Raw genomic sequence first — 17734 nt, forward strand, 5'->3', positions numbered from 1 at the left:
GAAGAAGAAGAAGAAGAAGAAGAAGAAGAAGAAGAAGAAGAAGAAGAGTAGTGACTTAATGATATGAAAAATATTTTGAACTAGGTAATATAACGGACAATTCTAAACAGCACCTACAAGGAAAAAAGGAAATTGATGTAATTGTGACAGGAAGCAGAGGAGGAAGAATGACCTTGAATCAGAATTTAGGATAAAGAGCTAAAATGAGTGATGAACAGACTAAATAAACCAGAGAATGGACTGAAAGTGGCATGTGATAAAATGAACATTTATTATCACATCTTTAGAAATAAACCCCAGAGCAAACACAAGGAAGAGTAAAGCTGTCATGTTGTTTCTCCATTTGGTGTGCTACAGTAGAAGGTAAATGATTATACCATGAAAACAGAGTGTGAGAGAGCTTTGAGAGGTGGAGCCATCTTCCCTGAGCAAGAGCTATGTGCAGACCAATGCACCTGTGCAGAGACCTTGTCCCATGGTGAAGTCATGATGCCAAACTGTAGCCCAGCATGCACCTGGAAGTCTTCAACCACCTGCCGGGAAGAATTAATTCCAAGTTCACACTCAGAATCTAACTTGTATTAATTCCTCTGTACTTCTAAACTTTGTAATAAATACCCACTGTGGAATATTAATTAAGGCTTGTACTGTGTATTTTTTCATACACATCTTCAGATTAATCTTTCAGATAAAGACAATATGTGGTATCTGTGAATGCTTTTCACACACACACACACACACACACACACACACAATCTAAATGTCTTAAGATGTATATGCCTGGCTGAGAAACAGAAACTTGAGATCTCATAAAGTACAGATGAATAGCAATACGGTAGTAAAAGGAATAAGGTAAAGGTTATAGAAGAACAATAATGCAATGAAGTCTACAGTGATGATGAAAATATTTTAAATTACTCTGGAAATGCTACCTTTTTAAAACTTTAAAAACAAGAAAAGTTGGCCAAAATTCTAATGTGTGTTTTTCTGTTGTTGCTTGATCTCTTTCTAGGTTCCAGGTGCAGAGAAGTGTAACAGACCCTCAAAGTTATAAAAGCCTAAGAGACAGCTTTCGGACGATCTTCCGGACAGAGGGGTATGTGATGTCTTTTGTACACGGTCTGTATATTGATACGGTCATTTTAATGTATTTCTAACTTGACAAACATTTTTGTTTCCATAGTTTGCTTTCCTGCCCTAGTCTTAGTAGGAAAAACATTCTAAAAAGTGTGCTTTTGTATTTTGTTTTATATTTTCCTAATTTGAATGAAAACCAAATATGTATATAGTGGAAACTACTTCAGAGAATATCAGTAACCAATCTGATGAGTCAAGGGTAATTTATAACTTATGGTTCTAAGGCTATGAAGTTTTCTTAATTGGATTATCTAAACATAATGATGACTTTTACTTGGGGACTTAAATATAATACTCAAATTCATTCCTTGTTTACATAAAGGTTTAAGAATCTATAATCAAGGACCCTCACAGCCTTTCTCTCTAACCCACCTTCATTTCCTAGAGTCAGCCACTCATTCACAGAAACGCTTTCTACCCGGGACCCCTCAGTCACTGTCCTGGACTTAGACTCATGTAGATGATTTTCACTGGCCTTCCTGTCTTCTATTACCATCTCTCCAGACTTGCTCTTAGTTCTGGAGAACCCTTCTTGCTGGAGCCCATTCTCATTCCACCTCCTGGTGCCAATCCCAGACTCCCTCTTTCCCATGGTCCCTCTCAGCCTTTCTTTGTAGTCCATGTCCAATTCCTTATCACTCTCAGACCTTCAGAAGCACTGTCTCTCTCTGGGACCACAAAGCCACCATTCTTGCTTAGGATCCATGGCAAGAGCGACCAAAGAACAAACAAAGCCCAGATATTGACCCCAAGAAACACCTCAAATTATGTAACTCTAGATACTTAGGCCCCAGCACAAAAGACCAACATGAACACCTCCTCCAGAAGTCAGAAACATTATTGCAGCAGGCCCTGAGAAATGCAATTCAGCACAAGAGAAGGACTTCAAAAATAGAAGTTATGAATATGATCAAGGTCTTTAAGGAAGAATGAATAAATCCCATAATGAAGTCAGTGAAAGCACTAACAGTTGAACAAAAAATGAAAATAAGACACGAAAGCAGAATGTAACAAAGAAATAGAACCACTAAAGAAAACCCAACCTGAAATAAATCTGCAAAACTTAAGGATGTCAAACACAAACTTCAGAGGTAAGATTTCACCTTTAGAGGTAAAACTCACTCACGGATTATAAAGCATGGGAAAAAGAATCTCGGGGGTTGAGGACAGGTAAAAGAAATGGGTCCCTCGGTCAAAGAAAACATCAGAACTAATAAGAACAAATAAGAGAAAACATGCAGTGTTTATCTTTCTGGGTGTGGATCACATCCCTCAAAATCCTGTTTTCTAGTTCTATCCATTTACCTACAAGTTCCATGATTTCATTTTCTTCTCACAGCTGAATAGTACTTCACTTTCTAGATGGACCACATTTTTTTTTCTATTTTATAGCTATTGTGAAGAGAGCAGCAGCAAATATGGCCGAGCAAGAGTCTATCTAGTGGGACGACAAGTACTATAGTCATGTGGTAAATCTCTTCTTAGCTTCTCAGGCGTTCTCCATGCTGACTTCAGAGTCACTGCGCCAATGGTAAAGCATAGTTCCCCTCCTTTTTCTATTTCATCATCAGAGTTTGTCACCAATTATTTTCTCAATCTCAACCATTCTGGGTTAAGACAAGATCTATAGTGTGTGTGTGTGTGTGTGTGTGTGTGTGTGGCACCCATGTGCACATAAACCACCACAGCATGTATGTAGAGGTCAGAGGATGACTTGTGAAAGCTGCTTCTCTCTTTCCACTGTGTAGGCTCCAGGGACTGAACCTGGGCTGTCAGGACTGTCTGCACATGTTTGTACATCAGTGTCAATTTTTAACAATATTATCATACTTACTCAGAATTCTCCATGCAACTCTATGAGGTAGGACAGATAAAGGAACTGAGACTTCAAGAGGTTAGCAGTAAGTGTTAGGGACAGGATGCAAATCAAGGTCTACTTAAGCTGAAAGCCCAGGCAGTTCACCGTTGAACTCAATACCTCATTTGTCAGGTGACACTTTCTGTAGGAGGACCTAAGGTGGGAGGAGTAAGGAGAGGAAGAGGAAGAGTAGGGAGAGGAAGAGGAAAAAGGAAGAGGAGGAGCTAGAGGGGGTAGAGATGTAGGAGCAATGGAGAGCCACACAGGTATGAAGAACAGTCGCGGGTAACAACTTTTATTTAGATTAGCTAATTGGGAAACAACTCTTTGTATGGGCATATTGTTATTGAGCATTACCAAACATATAAAGCCTTTGATTAATCTCTAATCATTAGAGTCTTATTTTATTACTGGGCCTGCATGGATGGTGGGATGGTCTGGGCAATGCCCAGCCTTGCGGAGACAGCGAGGAAGATTGGCAGAGCCATCGCCCACGCTGGAATCTCGTGGGTGGCAGGGCTGGTGTTTCTGGCTGGCCAGTTCTAGCTGCTGCGCGCGTGCCCTGTGGCCAAGAAACATGGCGGCTGAGACAGGCATGGTATGCAGAGCTGTTACTAGCACTCATACCTTCCTCTTCAGACTCATTTCCATACACAGATGTGCTATAGGAAAAGCCAGCGGTGTGAGGGCTTCTCATCTCTCACTCTTAGAGCTTCTGCAAGTTGTCTTTCTGGAACTCCTAATCCACCCTCTTCATTCAAAAGCGACTTCACACGTCAGCGCCCCTGACCACCTTTTCTCTGGCATACGCTGAATCGTTTCCCTTTTGCCCGCATATATATGCTGCATAAAATCGGCTCTGTCTCGAGCATCCTAAACCCTCAAAATATGTTTCCCTAAAGGCTATTTCTCATTTAGCTTTGCATTCCCGAAGCAGTGTTTGGTCTGAGGAGAGACAGTATAAGTATACTAAACACATGATTGGAAGTCCTCCTAGCTGTACTCTACTGCTGTAAATCAAACTGAGAAGATGAATCACGCTGTGGTCCACACTCTCGGGCATGTGATAACAAGGAGGCAGACATTGCCATCATACTTGTATTTATTATAAGGGTTGTAAATGGTGCTTGCTTTGCTCAATAGATATATAAAATTAAATAAGTCATAGCATATTATTTAGTCACTGAGATGTCTCCCTACAGAAAGAGTCCTGGTAGCATTAACAAGCTCTGTAAACTGTAATGTATATCTCTCAATTAGACGCGGGTGATCCTTAGCCAGGCTCTTTACTTCATTTATGTTTTAGGGAAAACTGATGTCTCTGCTTTGATATCAAATAATACAGCAAACACACAGTGTGTGTGGTCCTTGTGTAACAAAATTGGCCTTTTCCTATACTGTATGTATAATTGCTTCTACAGCAGATTGGCATTTCTCTGCAGTGCCTGCAGATCTGGACATGCTGTTGCCCAAAGATCAGAGGGTTCTGTTCTTAGAAATGGAAATATTTGTTAAATTAAAAACAAAAAAAAAATACAAAGGAAAGGGCAGCATGTAGATTTTGATACCCAACACGACCATTTAATAGCTTTAAACTAAACAAAGATCAACAAACAAAACTGAATAAAAGAAAAAGAGAAAATTTTAATATATATTATTAACCTTTTCTTACTAAAAGTAAAAGATTTTTATTTCCTTACTTGGTTTTTTGAGTGTACTGTGTTACCCAGCAAGGTTTGCATACTCAGGTGCATATAGGCCTGCTTGAGATCCAAAAGGAAAGCTCTGAATCATTTGATGATCACATCCCTCTAGATTAAAGATGGTGAAAGCTTAAAGACTAAAATCTTGGTATGCCTAGGCTCTGCACACACACACACACACACACACACACACACACACACACACCCGTTCCCTATGTAGGAGTAAGAAGGGCTCTTACTACCTTTCTCAGCGAAGTCTCCAGATTTCGGCATACTATGAAGAAGACCATGCTCAGTCACTGCAGGCTCTGCTCCTTCTACTCTGCGTTTTCTTCTTAAACACATAGTTTGCACTTTTGTTAAAGATGTAGTTTTTAGTCATTCCAGCTTTTAAGAACCACTCGATTTAAAAAAAAAAAAATTAAGCTTTACAAATCCTGGAAATGTTCATCGTTTTTTAATTCTCGTAACCTGCTTTCACCAAAGAGACTACTGCATCTAATGTAAAGAGGGGAACTCAGAAAATGAATATAAGAATTTTGTCCCTGTCACTATGAGGACACCTCCATTGTCACTGTGGTTCTTCCTCTCTCTCAGGTCTCAGAAGTAAACTAACCAAATAGGTCCATCAGCTGTAAGACAGTAATCCTAAAAAACAAAGGGCATAGCCAACTTGATTAATGGTCTTTAAAGCCAATACTTTTCACATGAAAGCTTACCTGAATAACCACGCCTGGCATCCAGGTCTCCGTGTGTCCCCGCTACAGGCCTTCCTGGCATCCCTGTTTATGTCTGTCCCTGCAGAAGGTGATCCTCACAGGAGAAGATGCTATTTTTACTCCTCAGTTGAGCTGAGCCCTGCAGAAGGAAGCAGGAGAGAAGAGCAGAGAGCTAAAATGTTCCAATTCAGCGGAAAGAGGAGGGGGTTATGTCAATAAACCCAAGATATGTGCCCACCTCCGCCCCCAATTCTCTAGTGTCTATTCTTCCTGAAATAAAGAGAAAACAGGAATTTAACAGAACTTAACTTATCCTGATAGGACATGGAAAACAAGACAATCTGTAAATTCGTCAGCGTTGCTTGCAGTGTACCAGGATTTCTCGTATGTTATTGTCAACACTGCTTATCAACACGTCATTGTCATTGTGTATTTTGTGTGAGGTCACTGAAGATCGGAGAAGTTAGTGACCATGTCACAACTATGGTTTTTCTTCTATTGTACTGTGTTGCTTTTCACAAAAAAACAAAAACACATCTTATTACTTATTGATTAGAAAGATGATATAGAAATAGTAGGTATAAAGTTACAATCTTCAAGTAGCTATTATATAATTTTTTGGCATTTCTGCTTTCAAATCACACAGCAATTTAAATCATCCTTTGTCTCTTCCTTAAGTGACTATAGAAGCCCCCAACAAGTAGTATATGTTCAGTCAACCAAATCTTGGTGATTCTGTGGCACCACCTCAAGCCCCTGGCAACTCAGGACTTAATCCAATCATGCCACATTCCTTGCAGCCAAGGGCATAAGTTCGTGGTTTTTAGTCAGTCAGCTCTCATCTTGTACGACCCTTAGCTCTCTTATGAGAATAATTCTTAGGCATTGGTATGTTCAGGGCCAGTAACTAGGAAACAACTAGGTCAGATTAAAGTCAGCTTCAAATGAGAAACATGTTGATTGCTGGTGCCTTCCGAAATATGGTATTCTTCAGAAAGCATTGCTGTAGAAAACATGTGGTTGCTTTGGGGAGAGCATTGGGACTGTGTTTTGCTTTGCGATTTGTTTTCTGTAACCACTGATGCTGCACCGAGTATCATCTTACAATCAGAGCACTTGGTGATTATAATATTTTCTAGTTAAATGACATTTAAGGCCTCATTTTATGAGCTCTAGCATAATTGGCTAATTTGGTAAACTCCAGATGTGTGAGATAATGTGCCACTCATTTAAGTGCCTTTCAGACGGCATAAATGGCACAGCCCCAGGAGGTATAATCACCCCTTCTTGTTTTCATTAAGAAGAGGAGTGAGTGGCTGGTGACACAGACAAAGGAAGGAGGATTCTACCAGTCTAAATCAACAACTTGGTAAGATTTGGAGGTTTTCTTCTTCATCAGTGGACTCACTCAAAGACCTTTGGCTAAAGTGTCTTTGTGAGTCACCTTCTCAAAGAGTGGTTTGCTGAACCACTAACATGGCTAGCTGGTTTTAAAGCACTCTTGGAGAAACAGAGAGATGTACTCTAGAAAATGCCTTGAAACTGCCATTCATCTCCTGTAAGGGGACGCCTTAGTGCTGAGCAGACAGGGCAAAGTTAACTCTTCCCAGAGCTGTGAGTTGTAGTTATTTTGGTAATACCACCTAAGAGGTTGCAGCTTCCCAAGGTTCCTTAGTTGATGCTGCTGTTATTTTCTTTGAGGAGAAATCAGCTCATCCACTCAGCATTGCCGAGCTGACAAAGAACAGGTGGCTTCTTCATCCTGTAACTGCACACTCTCACCTGACTATAGATCTAGAGACTTTCACACTAAAAGTTTTAGCTTTCTTCACTAAAATCAGTTCTGCATGGTAGTTCTCTGAGATAATCTACAGCATATAATCTACAGCATATATTAGTGTTGTGGATACCATTGAGTTTGCAAGCCTGGCTTGCCCTAGTGTAACTTGTTTGGTTTTTGTTTGTTTGTTTGTTTTAATTTTGGATTGGTGCATATTGTAATTTGTAGAAAAAACCACAGTAACTTTATCCAACAGGTCTTAGAGTCAAGGTCCAGGATATGGCACCAAGCAGACTGAAGCCATTGTCTTTTTCTGTTTCTTCTATTTGGAAAAGGAAGACAAGAGATGCTCAATTATGGATGATATAGATGCAGTATTACCATTCTTTAATTATCTGTGTTCCTTTGACAGATTGTGTGCATGTTTTTCAGTATGATGTGCTGAAGTATAAACAATTTGTCAAAGAAATGAAGCCTGTTTAAGAATGATGATGCGTATGTATCATCCACAGTTGAGCATTATTGTCTGTCGTCTTTGATGTCCTCAGGGGATTGACTCCAGGATAAGTATAAGATGCCTGCAGTTACCCTACACAGGGATTTAACAAAATGAGATAACAAAGTAGACATTTCATCTTCATTGCTGATCTCATGCAGTTCTGGAATAGTCTTTTGACTCTGTCTGTTTCTCACATGTTTTCTAGGTCAAAGAGGAAGGCTCAGACACTGTCCCTACAGTATTGTATTTACAACAGTGGTCTGGCCTCTGCCATTTTTGAAATGTGTCCATGTGCTTCACTAAACCTGGTACTCACAGGTAGACAGCTGGAGAAAGCAACTGTAGTTCGTGCCTACCCTTTTGAATACCTTAAGTCTTCTTTGGATGTCTTATAATACCAAATATACTATAAATATGTTATACATGACATCATTTAGGAGAAAACAACCAAAACAAAGCCTACATTTAATCAATACAAATACAATGTGTCTTAGTTAGGGTTACTATTTCTGTGATGAAACACCATGACCAAAAACAAGTTGCAGAAGAAAGAGTTAATTTTGCTTACACTTATACATCTTAATCCCTCTTTGAAGGAAGTCAGGACAGGAACTCACATAGGGCAGAGACCTAGAAGCAGGAACTGATGTAGAAGCCATAAAGGAGTGCTGCTTACTGGCTTGATTCCCATGGCTTGCTCAGTCTGCTTTCTTATAGAACCCATCCCAAGAATGGCACCACCCACCATAGGCTGGGCCCTCCCTCATCAGTCACTAATTAAGGAAATACCATACAGCCAGATCTTATGGAGGCATTTTCTCAATTGAGGTTCTCCCCTTTCAGATAATTCTAGTTTGAGTCAAGCTGACATAAAACTATCCCACACACAGTGTTTTCAGATATTTGACCTATAGTTTATTGAATCCATAAATGCAGAATTTGTACCTCTAGATGGCCAATTGTAACCTCTTTTTACAAAAAAGGTTGTGTGGCTAACAATTTGAAGTTTTGATTGGTTAGTAATTCAGTGTTGTGCATAAATGGAGAAAGGGTAAAAAGAAACAATATCTTTTTAAAAAGTCAATGACTTATTTCAATTAAAAAAAACAAACAAAAACAAAAACAAAAAGAGCCCTTGAACTGTGTTATATCATCTCTAACTTGCCAGATAACTTGACACCACTGCTCAGCTCCTCGCTGTTGGTGTCAGCTGCTCTGGGTGGTAAAGTGGAGTGGGCCCTCTCCAATCTTAGAGAGCAGATGCTGAAGTTTCAATGTCTAGTGAACACAGTGCCATCCTTCCATGACCCAGGGATCTGCCTCCTTTTCTCTTAATCAGGCTCTGATGTCAGCTCCTAGACCTTCCTGCTATCACCACTGCAGATCATGAGCTGACAGTCAACCCAAATGCCTGCAGCCTCACACTGACAATCCTTTCTGACTTAACCAGCTGGTCCCCAGCAAGGATTTAACTGTTGCCACAAGATAAGTGGAAACTTCTGCAGTAATGTCAGCCCATCAGCAAGGGCTGATTAAGACACCAAACACAGCCTCTCTACATGCTCAGTGCTGACAGCAAGGAAGGGCCAGATAACAAGGGTAGCTGCCATCTTCCCAGAAAGTTGAAGTCTTCATTCAGAGCCTGAGAGGAAATGTACCATTGGAAATTTTTTCAGGCCTTTATATGAACTTATTCTAAGTTTCTAATATACTAAAAATGTCATTTTGGCAGAAAAAAATGCTTTTGCTCAACCCAAAATTCACTATCAGATAAGAATGGTGAAGAAAAATTTCTAAAAGCATTGTTCTTCCTGGGCCCAATTCTCTAACCATAGGAAATCCCTAGGGTGGGATTTGATGTACAGGGGAGTAGTAGGGTGGTTCTTTCTCTGCCTCACTGAGCTCATGCAGATTTGGAATCGTTCTATGATGCTAGCTGTGCTTTTTCACACATGTCCTCTAGGTGATTTGTAACTTGAGGAAGAGGAAGGAAGACCCAGACACTAGACCTCCAGTAGTGATATATTTACAACTATGCTCTTGCCTTTTCTGTTTGTAAAATGTGTCCACATGCATTTATGTACCTAATACTCATAAGACCTCATGGGTAGAGAGATAGGATATTTGATTGCATTTTCTTGGTGAGAAAAGTGATAAGAAGTATCAGAAGTTGTAGAGAATTCATCCATTAGATGGTGTTTGTGGCAAGTGGTATGTCCAGGTCTTCTTCCTTCTGTATGATGCTGTCTGCTTTGTCAGTTACTTGAGAACGCTACTAGTAGTAAGAGAAGCAAGGCTTCAGATGTACAGTCTTCTCTATGTGGGTGTAAAGCATTGACATATTCTATAAATTGGTTGACTAGCACATGGTGGAGTAGGGAACAGATATGACTCAACTTAGGTAGAAAGACATTGAAGAACAAACAGATTGGACATGGAGATTAGCACCATGAGATACATTTAAATTTTGTTAGCTTAAAAAAGGAAATGAAAAGAGTAAATAAAAGTGGACACAATGTACTCTGAAGGATGTTGCTTTTGTCTCATGAGACAGAGATAAAGGTACATGATCATTCCTAAATGATAACTTCTCAGTGAAGTCACCAACTGTAGGTTGAGGTTGAGTCTTAACTGAACAAACAATACAGACATACAAATTGTTGATGGTTTTTCCTAACTCAGTTCTAATATTGAGTAATATCTATTAAAACCTTATGAAACATGAGCTAGACCATTTATTTCCAGTTATTTGAATAAATAGAGACGGAAGAGAGTCAAAAGCATCATAGGACTGCAATTGGTGTCACTTAAACCTGGGAATGTCCGTCTGCTGCCATGTGAAATGGCTTTGCTCTTCCGCTAATCAGCCCTGTGCTTGTAATTCTACTTGTCTGGCAACAGAGAACTCACAGGAAAACAAAGCCCTGGGTAGCAAGAATGCTAATGGAATTTTAATATTGGTGATAGCATAAGCAAATGAGTAAATACATTTGTTTGGTAAATAATATATGGATATGCACAAAATGCAAAACAAATAAATATTCTTAATATGATATGTTTATGAGTCCTCTTATATCTACTTTGATCTTACTCAGACAATATATTCTTCTTAGGGTCTAGCTTTTCTGAACCAACTGTACTGGGAAGAGGGATTAAGGGCGAGATGAAGGGAACAGAGTGGTAGAGTATTTTGAAAATGCTTAAGAAGAGAATATAAGTTGATTGTTAAACTGACTTCTAAAATTTCTTTAAAGACTTTCCTATGTTTTAAAAGAATCAAAATAATTATAGTAAAATCCATGTACTGGATTTACTATGTAAGAATAATAAATTTCCAGAGACAGGTAGTCTTTTAAAAAGCCAAATCTTAAAGAATGTTAAAATCTAATCCATTAAACAACAGGACATATTGATGCCCAGAATCTGACTTCATGTATAAAATAAGGCATGTGTTAGATTACAAGATGTTTCTTAACGACACTCCTTTATCCCCATGACCTGGCTCTGTCTACAACATATTTTCTGTATGTTTCCTAGAGGCCATCACAAGCTTCCTATCGTCCACTACAGTTTGAAATACAATAATTATAAGATGTGCTATTATTTCATTAGAAAATAAAGGCACAGACAGTTAAGTTAGTTACAATGATTTAACAATGGACATAGGTGTTGAGTATGGAGAAGTTTGGGTGGCTTCCTAGTTGCACCAATGACTAGTAATGGCTAAATAATGTTACATACTCAGACATTTTAAATGTCTGAATTTTAGAATTTCTTGTATTTATTCTTTAACAATTTTATTCATGTATAGAGTGTATCTTGATGCTATCCACTCCCAATTCCCTCTCCCACCTTTGACCCCTCCCAACATGTCCCCCATTCTACCTTCTTGAGCGTTCCTTTCTTTTTCTATGCCCCCCGCGAGTCTAATTAGTGGTACCTCCTTATTGACTTTGTTGGCTTGTTTGTGCAGATCTCATACAGGTTTTGTGCACATAACCACAGCTTCAGTGAGTTTATGAGTGCACTAACCATGGCATGAGAAAACAACATTTCGTTGCACCTGACCCCATCCTCTGGATCTTTCATTTGTACTGTCCTCTCTTCTGCAGTTTGCCATGACCTTTGGAGGGGAATTGCTATAGATGTCCCATTTAGAACTAAGCACTCACAGAGCACTTATTCTCACCACATTTTGCAGTTAGAAGTGGTTGTATTACCTGTTTCTCACTGCAAAAAAAGAAGCTTCTCTGGCCAGGGATAAGGATGGCACTAATCTATCTGAATAGACATAAATATTTAAAAGTCAGTTTGAAAATATGTCCATTTTGCAAGACAACAGTAATGGGTTCCCTTCTTAGGGTCTATGACCTCCTGAGCCTTTAATGTTTTTATTGGTCCATGTGATTGGCAGCCACTAAGATGATCTCAGTGGTCATCATGTGTGTGTATTCACAGCTCTGTGTAATCCTTTGAGCATGGGCTGGAATTATTCAGTCTCTTCTAATAAAAACAAGATGGAAGAAGTAATGAGATACCACTTCCAGGGTGAGTGATAAGGGTAGTGACTTCCACACTGAGGGATCCCTTCTTAGGCTCTTTGTTCTTGGCCTTTTGATTTTTCATTGCTGTGAGTTTAGCTGCCCTGTGAAGAAGCCCATGTGTCTAGAAACCAACAATGACTCCAGCTATTAACCAATGAAGAAAGGGAGCCCTCCTTCCTACAAGATAACACAACGGACCTTTGGAATGTGTCTTCCAAAATCCCTTAGATAATCTGGTTTACAATCAATGTGAGTGTCATCTTATAATAATCTAAATAAGAGACAGTTAGTGAAACTTTTTCTTGACTCTTGAACTACAGAAATTATGATGGTAAGGTTTTGCAGTTAAATTTTGGGGGAAATTTGTTGCATAGAATATTCTATTAGTGCAATATATAAAAACAAATCTTGATGTGATGTGTTTATGGTTCCATGGTTTGTTTCAGGTTTAGAAGCTTTGTCTCACCAAGTGACAAATATGCATGTCAGATTGTAGGTTTTCCAGCAAGAATGTCAAGCTATGTGTTCTGGCTGTAAATATGGGTCATAACCTTGTTTTGATATTTCCTTTATTTAAAAGTATGTTCTTAATTATTTGAGAATTTCATACCATGTATTATATTCATCTCCTCTCCAGCTCTCCCCATCAATCCTCTCTAACCTCATCTTCCTGCCCACCCAACTTCAGGGTTTTATGTCTGTTTCTTTCTTTAACTTATCAAGACTTGTTTGTGTTGTCCAGCTACTCTTGGCATGGAGCCTTCCCTAGAGTGTGGTCAATCTACCAAGGCTCATATCTTTAAACAAAACTGACACACTCTCTCCCAGGAGCTATCAAATGTCAATAGCTCCTCAGCTAGTGGTGGGATCTATGCGTACTTCCACCATCTGTGTTGGGAGTTGTGCCTTGAGCTTGTGCAGATCATGTGTACACTGTCACAATTGCCATAAACTGCCCTTCTGTGTCTCGAAAACATTGCTTTTAAAGTTATTAATTATTTCTGGCTCTTACAGTCTTTCTGCCCCCCTCTTCCAATATCCTTAACCCTTATGGTAGGAAGGTGTGATATACACCAACAGATGCATCACTCCATGGTTTTTTCCCCTCTCTGTTCAATGACTAGTAGAGGGTCTCTGTGCTACTCACCATCTGCCACAAGAAGGAGATTCTTTGAAGAGAGCGGAGAGACAACGCAATACAATTGTGAGTAAGCAATATTAGGAGTTGTTTTAAAGGTGTGCCCATTTAGCAGAATAGAACTGAGTTCTTCCCCAGAGGCTATTACCAACCGACCTACAGGTTCTTGACCTCATTCCCAATGCCCGGTATGAATTCCATCTCACGGAGTGGGCAGGCCTTAGATGTAATGAGTGACTAGTTGACTATATCAATCACATTCTTGCCATTGTTGAATGAGTGTGCATGTCCTCTGAGGTCAGCCATTGCTGTAGTTTGCAGGATTCACAGCTGGGTGAAACAATGATTACATTATTCCTCTGGTAGTGAGCATGGAACCATCCGGCACTAGGGAAGCAAGACAAGAGGAATGAAGCTCTTGGTTCTCAGCCAGCAAGTGCCTTTTCCCCCACACCCCTTCAATACTTATCTTTCTATGCTTCAATTAACCCTTTGAGACTTCAAGCCCTTAATCTGAATGGTTCATGACTGACGAGATTCCATTTTATGAAGCTTTTTACTCTTAAAAGCGAATAAAGTCTACCATCAAGGGATTGAAAGTCTCAACATGCTTTATCTAAGTGAGGGGGACACAAGAAGGACCAAGCTTGGAGCTCTGGAAGATCTTCTTGGTCAGGAATCTAGAAGAAAGGATATCATTGTGTGAGACATTGTATTGCACAAACAGTAAAGTGTAGAGTTCACTGCTGTGCTTACGCTAAAAACAGAATCAAAACAGAAACTCACTTTGATTTATGATTTTCTATATTCTGATAACTGGTATAACTTCATGAAACATTGGAGCATGGAATTTGGGTAAACTAAATCTGTGTTCCTGGGCATAGTCTTTCAAAAATTGGCTCCAAAATAAACTATCTCATTCCTTTAAAAGAAAGGGGTAGGGAAGAGACCTTTTCTACATGAAGTGCCTGAGGACTTATGTATGGTGTCAATAAATTATAAAAACATAGAGAACAATGTGACATAGATTTAGCTTGGGTAGGAAACTCTTAGCAGAGCCAAGACCACATTGCCCAAGTTGTCAAGAGCAGGTACATAGCATTTCACCATTGTCAAAGTGACTGCCGCATGCTGCCGTCAGAGCGTTGTAGAATGGTTGGCCTCAGCGTCTTAGCTTTGAAGTTTAAGAGTAGGACCTCTGCACTAGGGAGATGGCTCCTCACTTCAGATACTTGCTGCCACTCCTGACCTCGTAAGTTTGACCCCTCAGACCTACATGTTAGAAGGTGAGAAACAACTGACTCCCACAAGTTGTCCTCCGACCTCCATATGCACACCACAGTACATGCACATATATACATAATACATTGATTTTTCTGTTTTTAAAGAGTAAGGCTTCTTAGGCTGTAAAAATAAAATAGCCTTTTCATGGTGATACATTGACAATCAATGCCAGACAGATGGCATGCCCTTTGCATCCCAGCACTTGGGAGGCATAGGCAACTAGATCTCAGATTTTCAGTCCAGCCTGGTCTACAGAGTAAGTGCTACACAACTAGATCTACACAGACAAACCTTTTCTCAAAACAAACAAACAAACAAATGAAAACAACCAAAAAATGAAGTAAAACAAAGAGAAAATTAATGCCGCATTTCCGTTATCCCTCTTTAATGCTGTCCATCACCATTCAAAGTGGGAATAAATACTGCTAAATTTTTATACCCATCCATATATAGTCTGGCCATACTCACATAGGAAACAGAATCAAATCAAAACAAATATTAAGAAAATGCCATGACTGTCATGGTGTCATTACAACCATGATACTTTGTCATAATAATCTTTAACCATCTTAGAAAGAGAGTATTATTAATGTTGTGCAGGTATTTGGAGATGAATGCATGGCTTTGATTATATAATTTTTATAATTCATGGGATCCAACTTTGGCAGGTGATGCTGTCTGATGCTGGGGGACCTCAACAGGGAATCTAGGAAGGTCCAAGTGAAGTACACAACAGTACATTTCTACTGTTTTACACTTTTCAGACTTTTCCCTCATTCTCTTTATGGCATTTTCACCATCAGGGATTATGATTTTTTTAATATACATGGGAGAAAAGATCAAATAGTCAGTATGAGAGGTAGACAATGGAATATTCAAATTTTGGAATCATCCGGAAGGCGCTCTCTCTCTCTCTCTCTCTCTCTCTCTCTCTCTCTCTCTCTCTCTCTCTGTGTGTGTGTGTGTGTGTGTGTGTCTGTACTGGTGCATGTGTGAGTATATTACATGTAGAAGACAGACAATAACCTGGAATTGTGGTTATTGGGCACTGTTCACCTTGCTTTGTAAACAGCAACACTCTCTGCCCTGGAACTCACTGTGTAGGGTAGCGGGGCTGGCCAATGAAGCAGTTGTACAGCTGCCCACCTCTAGAGCCTTTAATTTTGCCAGACTGACACTGTATCCAGGAAACAGTAACTCCCCATTCATCCCATCCCTTCTCACAGTCCCCGCCAGACTCGACTTTACTTTGACTCTTCTTTACAGTTTGTGTATTATTATGTTATTATTATTATATTGTAAAGCATTCATCCTTATATCTTTAGTTGACTTATCTCACTTAGCATAAGCTGTTCAGTGTTTATCTATCTTATAGCATGGGTCAGAATTTCGCTTCTTTTTAAGACTGAATGTCTTGACATAAGTTCATGCTTCAGTTTTTTTCTATCTGCTCATACCCTGTGTGAGTGTACGTTTGTGTTGATTCTACCTTTGAGCTATTACAAATATTACTTTTTATATCACGGATGTAGAGATCTGCCAATACTCTGCTTTTAGTTTTTTGGGGAATGTAACTGTGAGTGGACTGGCCAGATCACATAATCTTATGTGTATATAATACTTTTTTTTAAAAAAGTTATGATTGCCGGGCAGTGGTGGCGGACACCTTTAATCCCAGCACTTGGGAGGCAGAGGCAGGCGGATTTCTGAGTTCGAGGCCAGCCTGGTCTACAGAGTGAGTTCCAGAGCAGCCAGGGCTACACAGAGAAACCCTGTCTTGAAAAAACAAACAAACAAACAAACAAACAAAAGTTATGATAAATATTTTCAAGAACATGGGGGTTGTGAATTTTCAACAGAGACTTGGAAACTACAAATAAATAGATCAAAACAAAGACGTTTCTCATTGAAATATTAAAAATGCTATAATGTAAAATAGTCAATCAGCAAGTGTTCATGTAACATGGTATATTAACATGCAGTTTGCTAATCATTTTAGGATCTTGAATGTAAGACAAGACACTTTATTATAGGAGCATCAGACAACATATAGTATATGTCAATAGCTAAGCAACATTGCACTTAGCCAATTATACAGTTACAAGAGTAATAATAATTTGTGTGCTTTTATGATAAATCATAATGTTTTTATAAATACTAATTTCAAGATACTAAAACAATATTATTAGCTTGTCAGGTGCCAGACACCTTGCTAGGTGCTTTGTATACACTAATTTATGTTGTCATAGCAACATCCTTATTGGTGAGGATCTGTAATTCTTTCCATTCTACTGCCGAGCCAGCCAAAGCCAAAACATTTATGTAACCCGACAATTACAAGTTAGAACATTCGAACTCAGGTGACTCGGGTCCACATATTTACTGGTATTATTTTAAAGGACATATTTTTAAAATAAGTAAATTATAAATTTTTTTGCTAGATAGTGGTTGTTATGCTTAGAAAAAAAGTGGAAATTGGAGAAATCAAATTTCTCAGTGACATCTTCCAAAGTGTTTACCTCATCTTACAATATGACCTTTTCTTTTTCTTCTCCTTTTTTTTTTTTAAGCTGCTCCTTCAGGATGATAAGGACACTACTGAATATATTTTGGCATGGGCTTGGTTATGCATGTCTGACATGTGAAAAACACCACCATGCTGAACAGAGTGTCCTGTCTTTCTCCTTAAAGCCTCCATTGCTCAGGGCCAGTAGATACGAGCCACGGGCTTAAACTTGAGACTCTCATTTCCTCTCTCATGTTTGTGGATCTCAATCTCAGAATGCTGACATTTTACCTTTTTTACACCCCTGACCCCCACTCCTTCCTCTACACCATCACCTGTCTTAGGAGCTTAATCTTTTTCCTAGACCTTCTCAGAACACGATGCTTTTGATGGCAGACATCTCCAGGGATGGGACATTCCTTGGGGAAATCCACTTTCCTTCAGCCCTGGCAGGGAAAAACCATACAGTGGTTACTAGAACAAAGGGGGTATTCATCCAACCTGAAGATTCTCAATATTTTTGCCTCCAGCTTTCATTTTTTCAAACTCTTTGTTCACCCAGGTTA

General features: G+C 39.3%; 1 protein-coding gene across 1 annotated transcript in view; it reads left to right on the top strand.

Annotated features, from left to right (window-relative positions):
• Positions 1 to 17734, top strand: part of Slc25a21 (solute carrier family 25 member 21) — a 449914-nt gene that overhangs the window by 317554 nt on the left and 114626 nt on the right. The window contains exon 3 of the mRNA XM_028781691.1: positions 1013 to 1096. Coding sequence (XP_028637524.1) covers positions 1013 to 1096 — 84 coding nt within the window. The remainder of the gene's footprint in view (positions 1 to 1012; positions 1097 to 17734) is intronic.

This window comes from Grammomys surdaster, unplaced genomic scaffold, assembly GCF_004785775.1.
Source record: "Grammomys surdaster isolate TR1022 unplaced genomic scaffold, NIH_TR_1.0 98, whole genome shotgun sequence".
Lineage (NCBI taxonomy): Eukaryota > Metazoa > Chordata > Mammalia > Rodentia > Muridae > Grammomys > Grammomys surdaster.